Source organism: Misgurnus anguillicaudatus, chromosome 23 (assembly GCF_027580225.2).
Source record: "Misgurnus anguillicaudatus chromosome 23, ASM2758022v2, whole genome shotgun sequence".
NCBI lineage: Eukaryota > Metazoa > Chordata > Actinopteri > Cypriniformes > Cobitidae > Misgurnus > Misgurnus anguillicaudatus.
The window spans coordinates 20,567,315-20,584,396 of NC_073359.2; the positions used below are offsets into that span (position 1 = coordinate 20,567,315).

The following is a 17,082-nucleotide window of genomic DNA, read 5'->3' on the forward strand; positions in this document are numbered from 1 at the left end:
AGCTCAATTCAAACTAATAGAAACAAAAGGATTATAGAAACCAATATATTTAACAAGAAAAGAAACCGAAACCAGTGCGAGTGCAACTAACAAGGCACTTAATAGTAATGATTTTCTTAAAATACAACTTAACTTATTAAACATTTTATTCTAAAAAGCTACTTTTAGGACTTACATTAAAGCATTACAATAAAAATGTGTGTTTCATATCCTAGTCATATAAAATAAACAATCTTTATATTGAATGTTTAACAAATATTTAGACAGAAAATCTGTCTTACCTTTCACAATGAAAAGTCTCTATGTACGAATGAATGAAATGCTTGTAGTTTGTAGGAATAAAGCAGATGAATCAGCAGTCTCCCTCTTTCTCTCCCTCTGTCTGTGTTTCCTATTCGTGCCGTTAGTTTGTTGTTGTTACGCCCACTAGCGGTTACTGAATGCACGGCAGGGAATTCGTACAAAAGTAATAGAAAGTGAATTAACCGAGTATCTTTAGTGTTATCTATACATCATATGTTACATTTAACAAATCAATAAAAGTAAGATTAATAAAAAATAATAAGAGTCATGCTGGAAATATTTTGTTCAATATCTTATAAGTAAATAATATCATTAGCAGGTATGATTTTCAATAATTTTGTGTAATGCTTTTCAGTATACTACACTAATAATAATAATAATAATAATAATTAATTTGCATCAAATAATCTGCTGTGACAGAAGTGGAGCATGGAAATGTTACATTAGTGCCCAAACTAACATGTTCTTTATGTTCTAATATATCCTTTATCATTCAATATATCCAAATATCTCCATTTAGTTTTAGAAAAAGACCAACTATATGCCAGATCAGAACTGTGAAAAGAAAGACCCGTGTCATTGTGTGGGTCAGTGTTAAAGGGATAGTTCACCAAAAATAATAATTCTGTCATCATTTACTCACTCTTATGTTGTTATAAACCTGTTTAAATGTCTTTGTTCTGATGAACACAAAGGAAAATATTTTGGGAAATGTTTGCAAACCGTTCGTGGGCACCATTTACTTCCATAGTATACTTTTTTCCTACTATGGAAGTGAATGGGGTCCACGAATGGTTTGCTTACAAACATTTCTCAAAGTATCTTCTGTTGTGTTCATCAAAACAAAGACATTTATTCAGGTTTATAACAACATGAGGGTGAGTAAATGATGACAGAATTTTCATTTTTGGGTGAACTATCCCTTTAAGAGACTGCAGGGAGAGATAACTTCTGTCCCTTATTAAATAATCAATTATTATTTAACATCATGTGTTCATGTATATCTATTTTACCCATTTACTGTATCATGTGAGCATTATCACTCAAGTATCATATAATATTAAAGTTTTGGCTCAATAATGACAATGTATTTACACACACATTTATCATAAATTCAGATTCATCTCATATTATCTAATAAGTAAAAGAGAGTGATGAGTTTGTTGTACTGCATTTTAACATTCATTAACTGATGAAATTGTAACTTGTGTTTAATTGATGCATCCAGTGATATTTGGAGATATATTAATAATGAACACATTTAAATGTACAATATTCAGTCCAATAACAAATAACAATCAATTTTATTAAAGAAATATTTTATTTTCAAAAAGAAAACATAAATTTTCTAAGACAGAGATAGACAACAATCGATATTTCCAAACTGTAAATGTAATAAAACTGCTTTAACATTATAATGTGTGCTTCCACGCCTGCTGAACGCTCATCATAAGTGCACGCATGCGCAGACGTCCCATGAAGCTTAGTGTCATTAACTAAACTCTTGACTCGATCCGTCCGTGATACACTTCCAGGGGTTCAGCTGATCTGTCTTTTATAAATCTGATAAAACTAAAGACTCTTCAGAGATAAAGGATGCAATACTTCTCTATAGGTACTCAAGAATAACATGAGATGAGCAGAAACACTGTGTGTTCATGTTTTTATGAATAAATCTCAGTTCATTCAGAGCATCACTGGATGTTTATCATTTCAAATGACTTCAAATAATAATAAAACAGTGACTTTACAATGTAACATTTTTAATAAAATGACTTACCTCGGAAACAGATGAATAAAATATTGTGCTGCTTTATAGGTCACCTCCTTTATGTGGCCATCAAGATCCCTGCATGCAATGTGATAAAGAAAACAATGTGAATCATATACAAACATTAACAGTCAACACTTCATATACAGATCTCTCTTACAGTGTAAACCTTACAGATGTTTTTACTTTTACATATTAAATAAAATATTATTTACTGTGTTTATTAAAAACAAACTCTTCAGAAATGATTTACGGTCAAGTTTTCATTAGTCGTCCATTTCATAACCAATAAACTTTAATGTTTGCTTATGATAATAAAAATAAGTGTTATGCTGCAGTCAGAAATATCTCATATATTATACGTCATAAGCTGTAGGGAGATGTTTTTAAACCTTCTGATCTTTTAAGATTGTATTCAGATTGTTAGATGATGTAAAGATCTTGAATTGATTTTAAGTTAGTTTACAGTTTACTGCTTGAACTCATCTGTGATCTGTCCTGCTTAGTGTTACTATAAGAATTAAGTGAAGTTTCTCTCCCAGTGATTTCAACCTAACTTGGGTCTTTGTCTTATAAGGTTTACAGTAAGCTTGCTTTCTAGTGGGTGATGATGGAAATGTTGGTAAAACCTGATTACATTTAAATTACATTTAAGTTTGTCACAATAAATGAACATAATGAATGTGTCACAAATAATTTTGGTTTTCTGCACTAATCTCTGTTTCATAAAAAATATTTTTATTTATTTTCTCCACATGAGGGTGGGGTTTGAGGAGGTCTGGTTGATGCTCCTCTTGATATTTTTTAAATCAATCCAAGTCTGGGTTTCTTGATCGGGGAGACCATGTCTTCAGATGCTTCCTGCAAAGAAAGCAAACAGAGATTTAAGACACTAAATAACTTTTTAATCGAATTTGTTTTGCTCAGAGCTCTGGTATAAATCTACCTGAGCAGTACAAGGAGCCGGACGCTTTAGACAACGACGCTGAGGAGGAGAAACTTGCTGGATTGGCTGACTGCGATTAGATAAATACATATAAAAGTACTGTGAGAATTGCATCAGCAAACAATTAAAAGATCACTAAAAGATCTCAAATCAAAAACTAAATGTAATATAACAAAGGTTAAGGTTGAAATAAAGACTTACTGAGAAACAGAAGAAGAGTCCACCTCCCCAGCGTCTGCTTTATTTTGCTGTAAATGAAACAATCATAGATTTAATAAATCAAATTCATAATGAAATTGTCATTAATAATGTTTAGGGCTTTGGTGAAATCTACCTTAGAGGAGGTCTGGGCCTGAGGAGGCGTGACCTCAGCCGACGGCCCATACAGTCTGGCCCTTTTTGGCTTTGGCTCCATCTCATCTCTGACTCCATTATTTTGCTGTAATTAAGATTTAATACACGTATATTAAAACAAATTGAAATTAACATTAAGTTCTGCTAAAGGCTTCAGTTTAAATCTACCTGTAGAGGAGATGGAGCCCGACGCTTCCTGGACGGAGGTAGAGAAGGAGGCGCAATAGGAGGCCTTTGATCTTGAGGAGGTGAAAGTCTACACATACAAATAAAGATACTGTAAGAACTGTTTCTGCTAACATTGAAACAATAAAAAATTAAAAACACAGATAAACGTAATACTAGACTGGTTACAGATGAGTTTAGAGAGACTTTGATAAACTTACTGAGACGACGGAGGCGTTTGGGGCTGAGGAGGCGCAAATGCGGCCGAAAGACCACTGGGAGATGAAGGTCTAAAAACACATTTAAATATAATGTCAATAACTGTTTCTGTAAACATTTGTGCAAATAAAAAAGGTAAAGTCTAAAACAGACAGACAATGATAAACTTACTGAGCTTTAAGATCGCTTGCTATTAAACACAGTTTGGCCCTCTTTGGCTTTGGCTCCATCTCATCTCTGACTCCATTATTTTGCTGTAATTAAGATTTAATACACGTATATTAAAACAAACTGAAATTAACATTAAGTTCTGCTAAAGGCGTCAGTTTAAATCTACCTGTTGAGGAGATGGAGCCCGACGCTTCCTGGACGGAGGAGGTGGAAGTCTACACATACAAATAAAGAGACTGTAAGAACTGTTTCTGCTAACATTTAAACAATAAAAAAGTTTACTGTACAAGATTTAAAAACACAACTAAAAGGTAATACTAGACTGATTACAGATGAATTTAGAGAGATTTTGATAAACTTACTGAGAAGATGAACGGTCCTCAAGCTTCATGTCCTGCAAAGCGTCTGCGATATTTTGCTGTAAATAAAACAATCATGTTTAATACATTTACATACTTTTTCATTAATATTGACACTAATAATGTTCACAATCTACCAGAGAGGACAGAGGTGCCCGGGGCAGAGGAGGTGCAAATGCAGCTGGAGGCCGTGGAGCAGGTGCAGGAGGAGGGGAGGAAAGGACCCCTGCTGGAGGAGGCGTATGGGGCTGAGGAGGCGCAACTGCGGCTGATAGACCATGTGGAGGTGAATGTCTAAAAACACATTTAAAAATTGGTTAAGAACCATTTCTGCAAACATTTAAAATATTAAGTTTACTGTAAAAGATTTAAAAACACAACTGAACGTAATACTAGACTGGTTACAGATGAATTTAGAGAGACTTTGATAAACTTACTGAGAAGATGAACCGTCCTCAACCTCCATGTTCTCCACAGCGTCTGTGTTGTTTTGCTGTAAACAAAACAATCATGTTTAATACATGTACATGAAATTAGTTTTTCATTAATATTGACACTAATAAGCTTCACAATCTACCTGAGAGGACGAAGGCGGAGGTTGAGGAGGTGCAACTGCTGCTGGAGGCTGTGGAGCAGGTGCAGGAGGAGGGAAGGAAAGGACCCCTGCTGGAGGAGGTGCAACTGCGGCCGACGAACCATGTGAAGGTGAAGGTCTAAAAACACATTTAATAAAATGTTAAAGAACTGTTTCTGCTAACATATGAACAATAAAAAAGTTTACTGTAAAAGATTTAAAAACACAGCTAAAGGTAATACCACACTAGTTACAGATGCATTTAGAAAGACTTTGATAAACTTACTGAGATAAGGAACTGTCCTCAATCCTCATGTCCTTCAGAGCGTCTGTGATATTTTGCTGTAAATAAAACAATCATGTTTAATACACTTACATACTTTTTCATTAATACTGGCACTCATAATGTTCACAATCTACCAGAGAGGACGGAGGCGGAGGTTGAGGAGGCGCAAACGGAGTTGCCAAGCCATATGGAGGTGAAGGTCTAAAAACACATTAAAATATATTGTCAAGAACTTTTTCTGAAAACATTTAAACAATAAAAAAATTATGTTTACTGTAAAAGATTTAAAAACACTTCTAAACTTAATACTAGACTGGTTACAGATGAATTTAAAGAGACTTTGATAAACTTACTGAGAAGATGAACCATCAACCTCCATGCCCTCAACACCGTCAGCGGTATTTTGCTGTAAGTAAAACAATCAGAGATTTAAAACATTTACATGAAACTACGTTTTCATTAATATTGACACTAATAATGTTCACAATCTACCTGAGAGGACGGAGGCGGAGGTTGAGGAGGCGCAACCGGAGTTGCCAAGCCATCTGGAGGTGAAGGTCTAAAAACACATTAACAAATATCGTTAAGAACTGTTTCTGCAAACATTTAAACAATAAAAAAATATGTTTACTGTACAAGATTTAAAAACACAGCTAAATGTAATACCACACAGGTTACAGATGGATGTAGAGAGACTTTGATAAACTTACTGAGAAGATGAACCGTCCTCAACCTCCATGTCCTCCACAGCGTCTGTGTTGTTTTGCTGTAAATAAAACAATCATGTTTAATACATTTACAACTTTTTCATTAATATTTTCACTGATAATGCTTACAATCTACCTGAGAGGACGGAGGCGCCTGGGGCTGAGGAGGTGCAACTGCAGCTGGAGGCTGTGGAGCAGGTGCAGGAGGAGGGGAGGAGAGGACCCCTGCTGCAGGCTGTGGAGCAGGTGCAGGAGGAGGGGAGGAGAGGACCCCTGCTGCAGGCTGTGGAGCAGGTGCAGGAGGAGGGGAGGAGAGGACCCCTGCTGGAGGCTGTGGAGCAGGTGCAGGAGGAGGGGAGGAGAGGACCCCTGTTGGAGGCTGTGGAGCAGGTACAGGTGGAGGGGAGGAGAGGACCCCTGCTGCAGGCTGTGGAGCAGGTGCAGGAGGAGGGGAGGAGAGGACCCCTGCTGGAGGCTGTGGAGCAGGTACAGGTGGAGCGGAGGAGAGGACCCCTGCTGGAGGCTGTGGAGCAGGTGCAGGAGGAGGGGAGGAGAGGACCCCTGTTGGAGGCTGTGGAGCAGGTACAGGTGGAGGGGAGGAGAGGACCCCTGCTGCAGGCTGTGGAGCAGGTGCAGGAGGAGGGGAGGAGAGGACCCCTGCTGGAGGCTGTGGAGCAGGTGCAGGAGGAGGGGAGGAGAGGACCCCTGTTGGAGGCTGTGGAGCAGGTACAGGTGGAGCGGAGGAGAGGACCCCTGCTGGAGGCTGTGGAGCAGGTGCAGGAGGAGGGGAGGAGAGGACTCCTGCTGCAGGATTTGCGGGAGGAGGTGTGGACTCCTCACGAGATGCCTTCGGTTCCACCGTAAACCAAAGGTCACTCCACTGCGGAAAACCTTCTGAGAACGAAACAAAGAGGTTAAATGAAACAACTTGATGACAACAAAATGATTTTCAAAAATAAACTAAATCAAGTGCCTCCACACCTTTCACGGGAGCTGCAGGCTTCATTTCTGCCCTGGGGACCACTCGGCCGACCCAAGGCAGAAATGGTGCTGGTTGGATGCTGAGTGGCTCCACGTCACTACAGTCATCCGAAACAGAGGAACTCCTGAAATATCAAAATAATAATTCAGTAAGTTAGAGCTAAAAACTAAAATCTTGCAAATGGACAGCTCTGATATAGGAGACATGAGTACAAACATCCATTACAAAGAGTTTTAATGTTGTGTAAGTCTTATGTTACCCTTTAGTGAGAGAGCTGATATCAGAGCCTGTTCCAGACTCAGAAGATAGCTCATGGTGGGATGAAGACTCTGACCCCCCCCTCCTCAAAGTCTTCATCCTCGACCACGGCTTTCTCCTCTGGACCTGTAAATGAAAAGAACAGATACAAATTAAGGATCCAAGCGCCATCATTTAATCCAGCATATCGTCCAGGACTCTCATTCTAAGATTCAGTGTCAGTGTGGTAAAGGACAGCAAAACACTTCAAAGCTTCAAATAATTGTTATTTTCAGAAAATTTTCACTTATTGTTAATCAATCCTACAAAAACCATATCGACTACACATTAACTGCAAAAAATAATGATGAGGTTACACAAGGGAATAATATTAATATGTGATTCATTAAAAAGTCATTTGGCTAAAGGTGTCTCTATCTCTCACACATTTCACTCAGTGTTTTTTTCATACTCTGTAAATCACTGAACATCAATCACAGATATTGTTGGATTTATACAGATTACAGATAAGAATGTATGAACTTACAGGCTTCCTCTGGCACCGCAGGAGTCTGAGGAGCAGCGGCTCCATCAGCTGGACTCACATCAGAGTCGGACCTCACAGAGCCGTGAGCATCCTCCTAGAAATCACATCATCATCAGTTAGGTTATGCGTAAGTTTCTGTGAAACACTCTGGCTGGTACTGAAATGTAATGTTTTACTTTTGTAATTACATAATTCATCTCTATAAAAACTCTCTGAAGATGACACAAGCAGACAGGATCTCACCTGATGTGTGCCGGCTGCCTCGGCGGATGGAGGTGTGGATTCCTCCAAAGAAGCATTGTGGTCCACCGTGTCAGAAAGGTCACTCCACAGCGGAGAACCTTCTGAGAACAAAGCAAAGAGGTTAAATGAAACAACTTGATGACAACAGAATGATTTTCACAAATATACTAAATCAAGTCCATCCACACCTTTCACGGGAGCTGGTAGCTTCATCTGAGCTCTGCGGACCCGACCGATCCAAGGCACAAATGGTGCTGGTTGGATGCTGAGTGGCTCGACCTCACTACAGTCATCCAAAACAGAGGAACTCCTGAAATATCAAAATAATAATTCAGTAAATTAGAGCTAAAAACTAAAATCTTGGAAATGGACAGCTCTGATATAAGACACATGAGACCAGACATCCATTACAAAGAGTTTTAATGTTGTGTAAGTTTTATGTTACCCTTTGGCGAGAGAGCTGATGTCATAGCCTGTTCCAGACTCAGAAGATAGCTCATGGTGGGATGAAGACTTTGACCCCCCCTCCTCAAAGTCTTCATCCTCATCCATGGCTTTCTCCTCTGGACCTGTAAGTGAAAAGAACAGATAAAAATTAAGGATCCCAGCATCATCCTTAAATCCAGCATATCGGGATTGTCATTCTGAGATTCAGTGTCAGTGTGGTAAAGGACAGCAAAACATTCAAAGCTTCAAATAGTTGTTATTTTCAGAAAATGTTCATTTATTGTTAATCAATCCTACAAAAACCACATCGACTACACATTAACTGCAAAAAATAATGATCAGTATTCATAAGGGAATGATTAGGGAATCATTAAAAAGTCATTTGGCTAAAGATGTCTCTATCTCACACACATTTCACTCAGTGTTTTTTTTTTACATCAGTCACATATATTTTTGGACTTATACAGATTACAGGTGAGAATGTATGAACTTACAGGCTTCCTCTGGCACCGCAGGCACCGCAGGAGTCTGAGGAGCGGCGGCTCCGTCAGATGAACTCACTTCGGATGTCACAGAGTCGTGAGCATACTCCTAGAAATCACATGATCATCAGTTAACACTCTGGTTGGTATTGAAATGTAATGTTTTACTTTTGAAATTACATAATTCATCTCTATAAAAATTCATCTCTGAAGATGACACAAGCAGACAGGATCTTACCTGATGTGTTCCGGCTGCCTCGGCGGATGGAGGTGTTGACACCTCAAATGAAGCATTGTGGTCCACCGTGTAAGAAAGGTCACTCCACTGCGGAGAACCCTCTGAGAACAAAGCAAAGAGGTTAAATGAAACAACTTGATGACCACAAAATGATTTTCAAAAATATACTAAATCAAGTCTGTCCACACCTTCCACGGGAGCTGGTAGCTTCATTCCAGCTCTGGGGACCCGGCCGACCCAAGGCGCAGATGGTGCTGGTTGGATGCTGAGGGCTTCAACCTCCCTACAGATGTCCACAACAGAGGAACTCCTGAAAATATATCAAAGCAATAAGTCAGTAAATTAGAGCTAAAATCTTGGAAATGGACAGCTCTGATATAAGACACATAAGTACAGACATCCATTACAAAGAGTTTTAATGTTGTGTAAGTCTTATGTTACCCTTTGGTGAGAGAGCTGGTGTCATAGCCTGTACCAGACTCAGAAGATAGCTCATGGTGGGATGAAGACTCTGACCCCCCCTCCTCAAAGTCTTCATCCTCGACCACGGCTTTCTCCTCTGGACCTATAAGTGAAAAGAACAGATACAAATTAAGGATCCCAGCATCATCCTTAAATCCAGCATATCGTCCAGGATTGTCATTCTGAGATTTAGTGGCAGTGTGGTAAAGGACAGCAAAACACTTCAAAGCTTGAAATAATTGTTATTTTCAGAAAATTTTCATTTATTGTTAATCAATCCTGCAAAAACCACATCGACTACACATTAACTGCAAAAAGTAATGATCAGTATTCATAAGGGAATTATTAAGGAACCATTAAAAAGTCCTCTGGCTAAAGGTGTCTCTATCTCTCTCTCACACACATTTCACTCAGTGTTTTTTTTTTAACATCAGTCACAGATAATGTTGAACTTATACAGATTACAGGTGAAAATGTATGAACTTACAGGCTTCCTCTGCTGTCGACTCTGGAGGAGGTGGCGTGATCACACCGGACCTCACCGAAGCCTCAGCATCCTGATGCGGACTGCTCGGTTCACCAAGCGCCTCCTCCTGTAAAACAGGTACGGAGGGCTCGATGAACTGAGGAGCAGAAACGGCTCTGCTGATTGAAACAGTGGGCCGATTCTCCTTGATAAACAGGAGAGTCGACCCTTTGTCCAACTCAGCAAGAAACTCATCTGCTGAAAGACAGCTCCGCGATCCTCGTTCAACAACGATAACGGGATTCATGATAAACACAAAATCCACAAGACAAACAAACACGCAGAACAAACACCACAAAAAAGCACGAAAAACGCTGAAAATAGCCTTGGACTCGAGAAAGTACCAAAACACGCCGAACTGTAAACCCACGAAATAATGAAGGGCGCGCTGACTTATATAGCCTCTGAAACTCGACGTAATAATCACTGCATTGCAGCGTCACCCTTGCGAAAATTAACCATGGTTACTGTAGTAAAACCATGGCAACCACAAAACAGAAACATATATTTTTTAACAAAATATAATATATTTTCATTATAAATATATATTTATATAATTGCTTTATAAATATAAGTTTTATCGTGAAATGTCTATCTTTCTATATTAGATAAAAATTCTTCAACAATAAAATTCCTTTAAGTTCAAGTCCAAAGTTTACAAATTTAAGAAGAAATATTCTGCATACAGCGCCCTTCAGATATTTTCTTGTAACATTTGAAAAGTAAATGATCACATCTTTTAAACTATTATATTATTTATGCTTAATAATTACACGTCAGTATTTGTTGTACTGCTTGCTATTTGTGTTGACCTTAATAAATAAATAAAACGCCATATATTTTGTCCGGAAAAAGGACGTTTATTATTGTATTAGTGTGCTTGGTTTTAACTTTAAATAAAAATTGGATTGTTATGAGTTTAAATATAACATCTTTTGAGGCAAATGTTCGTCTATTAACAGATTCGCATTCATAACAAACTGTGTTAGACATTAACATTTGTTTTTATCATAGAAAAATCCATTTACAATCTTTAAGTTTAAAATGTTTTGAAATAAATGAGGTAGCAAACATAGAGACAAATATTCAAAGATTTAAACGGGGATCATTGTATATTTCAGTCTGAGCTTTTAAGAAGAATAATTAAAATGTAAGTAAAATTGTCACCAGCTATGCATTTAAATAACTGTAAGTGTTATAGATGACATACGTTTAATAATAGTATACATTACCACCTCATTTAATGCTTGTTTATTATGACTTTCGATTCAAAACATTAAATACTTTACACAAATTAACATTTTAATTTGTTGTGATAATAAACAGCGCACACACAAAAAAGATTAAAAACACAAAATCGCATGAACAGAACAATAAGTAACGTTAGATACATTTGTTTTTACATTTCAATATATATATAACAGTTAGATTTATATTCACATATCTCTACACCCCGCACTTAATATATATAAGTAATTAATTAAAAAATTACATTAAAACCACAAAAGAAAAGAAGATTGAAATAATAGAAATGATAACAACAACAACAATGATCATCATAATAAGTAAATAAATAAATTAAGAGGGAGTGTTATTGAACAGTTAATTTGGTGTAACCATAGGCTACATGTTTTCTGTATTTTCTATTTCACAAAAATAAATAACGAAATAACACATTCTTTTTTATTAATCTGTCGGAGCCGATGATGTAGCGCTTGGACATGTGGTGCTTTTGCACTTTTCGGCGACCCGAGCTCGATTCCCGACTCGTGGTCATTTGCCTCTTCCATACCCCTCTCTCCTCTCTGTCCTCTCCTCTATTACTGATTAAATAAAAGGTAAAATGGCAACAACAAAAAATAAATTATATCCTTAATATTATTTTTGGTCAATTTTATTACAGATCACTATTCCTCGTATTTAAACATGAACCTTAAGATATTGAGTAAGTTTGGTGATATTGTCTCCTTAAACAGACATCATAGCAGGGCTGCGTTCAGCCCCGATAAAACGTTGCACAACGTTTATTAAACTGAAACGGTGCTGCATTGAACACCCTGTTGTGATGACGCAAGAGTTGCAACTACGGTAGCTGAGAGGCCATTCTTTGTGTCCTTTTTAAAATGTTTCTGAAGCCTGATGAAATTGTTATAAATGTGTGTTTAATACTGTAAAAGACCCTCAATGTTACAGTCACTGACCTTGCCGTCCAGAATGAAAGACAACATTCCAACTTGAAGCATTGAGTGAGCTGTCTCTTTACTACCGCGTAGTTTTATACATCTTGCCCCTGATTGGGCTGACATTTCTGACACACCCACCAAACAAGAGAAAACGCTTCTAAAACCTGTTGCATTCCGTTGCACACCGTTTCCAGGAAACATGTCGTTCAACCCGGAAACCGTAGCAAAACGTTGTGCACCGGTGTGAGATTGAACGTGCCCCAGTCTCACATAGCTGCCTGCAGATTAAGTGACGCCATAGCTTATATAACCAATCAGAATAGCGGAGCGGGAGCAAAAAGTATTTGCATAAAAGCGGACGTAGTTGGGCACACGCTCATGAGTCATGCAGCGCAGCCAACTGCGTCACGGTTATGCAGTATGTGGCAAAATGGCAGTTAATGATTTAATAAATATCATTAGATACATAACTTTAATATTTATTATTTATTAAATATATTAAATATGTTTATTAAAATAATTTAAAAATAACTGTTTAATTTAAACGATGTGATTTGTACATTTACATAGAAGTTTATCAATAGCTTTTCAGTGTCTACTGTCATTATTCTATTTCAATCTATTTCAAGTTTAAGTTGCACAGTTAATAAGAAGTGGTTAAATAAATTATTAACATATAATATTGATGCACATCTACATATAATAGGCCGTGGCACCGGGTTTTTCCACAAATGTACATATCCAGTTTAATCTAAATTAATTATTGTTAAATTTATATCAGCAAGTCTAGTGACAATTATTGATGTTGTTGTAATTTGTGAATTTTTGTTCAAGAAAGATTAGGCTTGTTTGACTTCATGCAGCGCTGCAAGAACCGACAGTCGGATGACGTCAAAGTTCCGCGAGAGAGATTCCTCCGTATGATTTCACTACACGCTCTCGCGGTACTTTGACGTCATTTGGCTGTCGTGACACTTTAAAAATCTTAAAATAAAATCTCACAACACAAAAAGTGTAAAAAACTGAACACAACAATTTAAACGTAACCCGCACCGGCATGTGGGCGGGCGCATCTATGGGTATCTGTACTTTGTTTATGTTCTGATCTTGTTTTTGCAATCAGAGGGCTGTTTCATAAAACTAGATTACAGAATAAGCCAGGCTTATTTTGTTAAGTCTGGCTTATTGCCGGTGGATTTCGTTTCATAAAACAAACTTGAACTAGCTCAACCCCGGTTACTATGGAAACTTATGCTTGCAAACTAGCCTGGTCCGGAGCAGGCTAACTGTCAGGCTAAGCCTCAGTTGTTGCTTAACTAGACTTCCACTGACACTGAAATGTAAATGCAATGATATTACAGCTGACTCTTTGACATTTTATTTGACTTTATTAACCACTATTAAGCTAACAATTAAAGAAAATCAACTTATATATTAAATTTGATACATTTTGATACAATAATAATTAATAAAATATAGACATGTGTTTCATAATATGGTATATTATAGGCCTATCAAATGTTGAATATAAATGATAATCTTAACTACCCCAATATAAGGATAATAGTTTATTAACAAATTTAAGATGTATCTTAATTCATATAATTGCAATGTATTGATGAAATATATATATATATATATATATATATATATATATATATATATATATATATATATATATATATATATATATATAATTTATTTATTTATTTATTTTTTTTAATTCAGATTGTCTGTCACACAAAGAGGAAATTTAATTTAAATATACAACACACAAAAGTCAAGTACAGTCATTTAATTTTTTTATGCTTGGTGTGCATAAAAATGCACATTATTTTAAAGATCTACAGTATTTGTATCTTTCTCTAGTTGTTACATTTTTCTTGAAATTTAAAAAAAAATGATGGTGTCTGCATGGCTGAAGGAATACAATATAATTATGTGATGGTATGCTCTTGGCATTTTGTTGTAATGAGTTAAAATTCTTTTTTTATCACAGAGAAGATTGTTAGTGTCCTGCATACAATAATTTTTCAGCTCACAAGGCTTGTACACTTACAGTATAATGTGCTTATACCTCAGGCTTTTCTTCGACTGATCCTCACCCTGTAACCATTCATGAAACTCTGTTTATCTATCAACACCTAACACTACACTGTTAAAAAATTATGTAGAACTTACATTATTACTGTCAGCTGTTTGCCAGTAACTTACTGTAGATTTATATGTATGTTATTTACTGGCAACAGTTTGTTCAAAGTTAAATGAACATTAAACATTAACAAGTCTTTTTATTTACAGAATAAAACCATCAAATAACAGCCTCATGCAAAGCATTCTGGGAACCAAAATATGAAGGAAACAACAGAAAAAGGTTCATGAGGATTTCTGGTTCACAAAATGCTATGCATGAGGCTGTTATTTTATAGTTTTATGCTGTAAAATCATAGACTTGTTAATGTTTAATGTTGATTTAACTTTGAACAAACTGTTGCCAGTAAATAATAAACCTTTCAATCTACATAAGTTACTGGCAAACAGCTGCATAACTACAGCTAATTTTTTTTTAACAGTGTGATAATAAACCAGTGGTTTAAAATCTCTCATACTCCCAGGGTTTAACATGATGACTTGTGACTCTATAACGCACACATAATTTGCCATCAAAAATGTTTTTAGTAACATGTCAAGTTATAATGATTGGTCAAGAATATGTGTAACATATATGATTTTACACAATCATTTCTTGTACTACTGTAAATTCACCCACCATGCTCTCAGTGACCCCATTTTTTTTCTTTCAAGAACAGTTCATCTGCAGGAGTAAAGCTGTGCTGCTGATAGATGACAGTGCTCTCCTCAGTGCCAGTCAACATCTTTGGCAGCTAACATAATAAGATTAGACACTTCTTCTAGCATATGATTATGCTTAAATTAACTACACTTCTTATGAACAATATATTTATATTTTATTTTCACCTTTTACTTTATTGTCCGCTCAAGTTGCTGCTTTTGAAATGTACCCCAAAAAAAAAAAAAAAATACATTTAAGTTACATTTAAAGTTACTGTAAATGTATTAAAATCATTCATCTGCTAAATATGTATTATATAGGTTACTTAGCAAACTACAAATTGTCTTTTAAAAGTTAAGATTTGTGTTATTTTTAAAAAGCACAGTATATAAAAATTAGCAAGCCACATAAGCATTGACGGGGATCGAACCCGGATCCCCGCATGCGCTACTGAGAGCACTAACCACTAGGCCATCATTTCTGACAGTATTACTTTCTTTCATGTGATCACTTTAAAATAAGACAATATATTTAAATTTAGTTTCAGCATGCAAGGATTTCATCCATAAGGACTTTCCAACTATTTTATGGGTTTGTTTATTGCAGTAGTATTATAATTTTCAGTCAGTAGTACATTTTCATACATTTTTACCAAAAATTACTGCTTTCTCTTTAAAGCGTAACTAAACCCCTGGTCAGAGCCTGACTCCACCCACTGGCAATATTTGAAAAATGCAAGAAAAGTAGGCAGATCCCAACTGAGATAGAGGGGACGACCTAGCTCGTACCAAGTGTGTGATGAGATCGTAACAAGGGCGTGGTAAGCTTGAAACTGCTTACGTCACGAGTCATTTTTTGGACCCAACATCCAATAGGAAAATGCAACTGCAGTTGCCACCGTTCAACCTGAAGAGGGCAGCACTCAGACGTTTTTACACCATATATTGTAGTATTGAAACACTTTATATCCAAATGTCAAAAAACTTACTAAAATCAATGAACAGCACTAATAAAGCATCATTCTTACAGATCAGTAACTAAAAAAAGTTGGATTAGGGTTTAGTTACTCTTTAACTTTGATCGATTTGATCCACGCTCGACCTCTAGGGCTGCTCAAGAATAGCGTGCACGCGCAATTATCTTGACTAGGGACATCTGGATCACATTAGTTGGATTGCGTAAGCTTCATTAGCCTTTTTTGAAACCGCTTTAGCCTCGCCTCATTTGTTAGGTTAATTCAAGTCGAGTTTGTAACTTTAATCCTCGCTTTTCCAAGCGAGTTTTATGAAATAGCCCTCAGGAGTGGATTAAATGATGCAGACGGACCGAATAATATTATTAATATGAATGTTAGTAACGTTACTTACATATCATCTCATATGGTTCTGATAATTTCAAACGAATCCAAGAAACACCAGTAAGGGTCCACTCTTCAAAATGCATCCCACGTTAATCCAAAACAATGAAAATTGGGGGAAATTCCCGAACGATCCACCATTGTTTACATGCGCGCTTCCGGTTAGTATGATCGATCATGTTCATCTTCAATGAAATATAAATTCTTATCACTGAAAAGTCATGTCTTCCTGCTCCATTAATTTCTTCTAAGCAAAAGGACACCGACTTTTACTGTATTGTCCAATCAGATAAGGTTTGAGAACTTTAAATGTCCAGGGAGCGTATCATTGGATAAGCGGGTTGTCATTTTTTACACCTTAGGTTTTGATTGGATGGAGCCAAAATGCCTAGCCAGAGCCATAGAGATACATAGAGATAGACATACTTTACGTGTAATAATATGTACATTTTCACTTCAGTTAATGCTTGTTTATTATGGTTTTCGATTCAAAACATTTGATGCTTTACACAAATTAAAATTTTTAAATATTCTTTCTTTTGTGATAATACACAGCGCACACACAAAAAAAGAAAAAAAAAAAACACAAAATCGCATGAACAGAATCAATGAGTAACGTTACATACATTCGTATTTACATTTTAAAAAATAAATGAAAAATACACTTATATTCACATATTTCAAGCTCTACATCCCGCACTTAATATATAGGTATTTAGTGGTTATTTG

At 36.5% G+C, this 17,082-nt stretch overlaps 1 protein-coding gene and 2 long non-coding RNA genes across 3 annotated transcripts; all 3 read right to left on the bottom strand.

Moving 5' to 3' along the window:
* Nucleotides 1-1,663: 1,663 nt before the first annotated feature.
* On the bottom strand, nt 1,664-7,410 carry LOC141359609 (uncharacterized). Its single transcript, XM_073862334.1, has 21 exons — nt 7,402-7,410; nt 7,097-7,221; nt 6,837-6,961; nt 5,992-6,749; nt 5,859-5,914; nt 5,641-5,707; nt 5,502-5,554; nt 5,283-5,349; nt 5,149-5,204; nt 4,866-5,001; nt 4,726-4,781; nt 4,426-4,582; nt 4,292-4,347; nt 4,096-4,144; nt 3,930-4,012; nt 3,761-3,829; nt 3,543-3,630; nt 3,355-3,459; nt 3,222-3,268; nt 3,021-3,090; nt 1,664-2,935 (listed from the first exon to the last, which is right to left on the bottom strand). The coding sequence occupies exons 1-21, from the start codon at nt 7,408-7,410 to the stop codon at nt 2,879-2,881; spliced, it is 2,289 nt and encodes a 762-aa protein (XP_073718435.1). The 3' UTR covers nt 1,664-2,878.
* A 1,620-nt stretch (nt 7,411-9,030) lies between these two features.
* Nucleotides 9,031-10,356, bottom strand: LOC141359587 (uncharacterized). Its single transcript, XR_012366102.1, has 3 exons — nt 9,473-10,356; nt 9,220-9,341; nt 9,031-9,132 (listed from the first exon to the last, which is right to left on the bottom strand). It is a non-coding gene; the product is annotated as an uncharacterized lncRNA (long non-coding RNA).
* An 899-nt stretch (nt 10,357-11,255) lies between these two features.
* On the bottom strand, nt 11,256-16,623 carry LOC141359580 (uncharacterized). The gene is made up of 2 exons (XR_012366095.1): nt 16,364-16,623; nt 11,256-11,842 (listed from the first exon to the last, which is right to left on the bottom strand). It is a non-coding gene; the product is annotated as an uncharacterized lncRNA (long non-coding RNA).
* Between the last annotated feature and the right edge of the window lie 459 nt (nt 16,624-17,082).

Excerpts from the sequence above, each read along its gene's own strand:
- LOC141359609 (XM_073862334.1), bottom strand. Across the intron at positions 6,962-7,096 it reads ATCAGCTCTCTCACTAAAGG|GAGTTCCTCTGTTTCGGATG; the intron begins GTAACATAAGAC and ends TTGATATTTCAG. Across the intron at positions 2,936-3,020 it reads CGGCTCCTTGTACTGCTCAG|GAAGCATCTGAAGACATGGT; the intron begins GTAGATTTATAC and ends CTTTCTTTGCAG.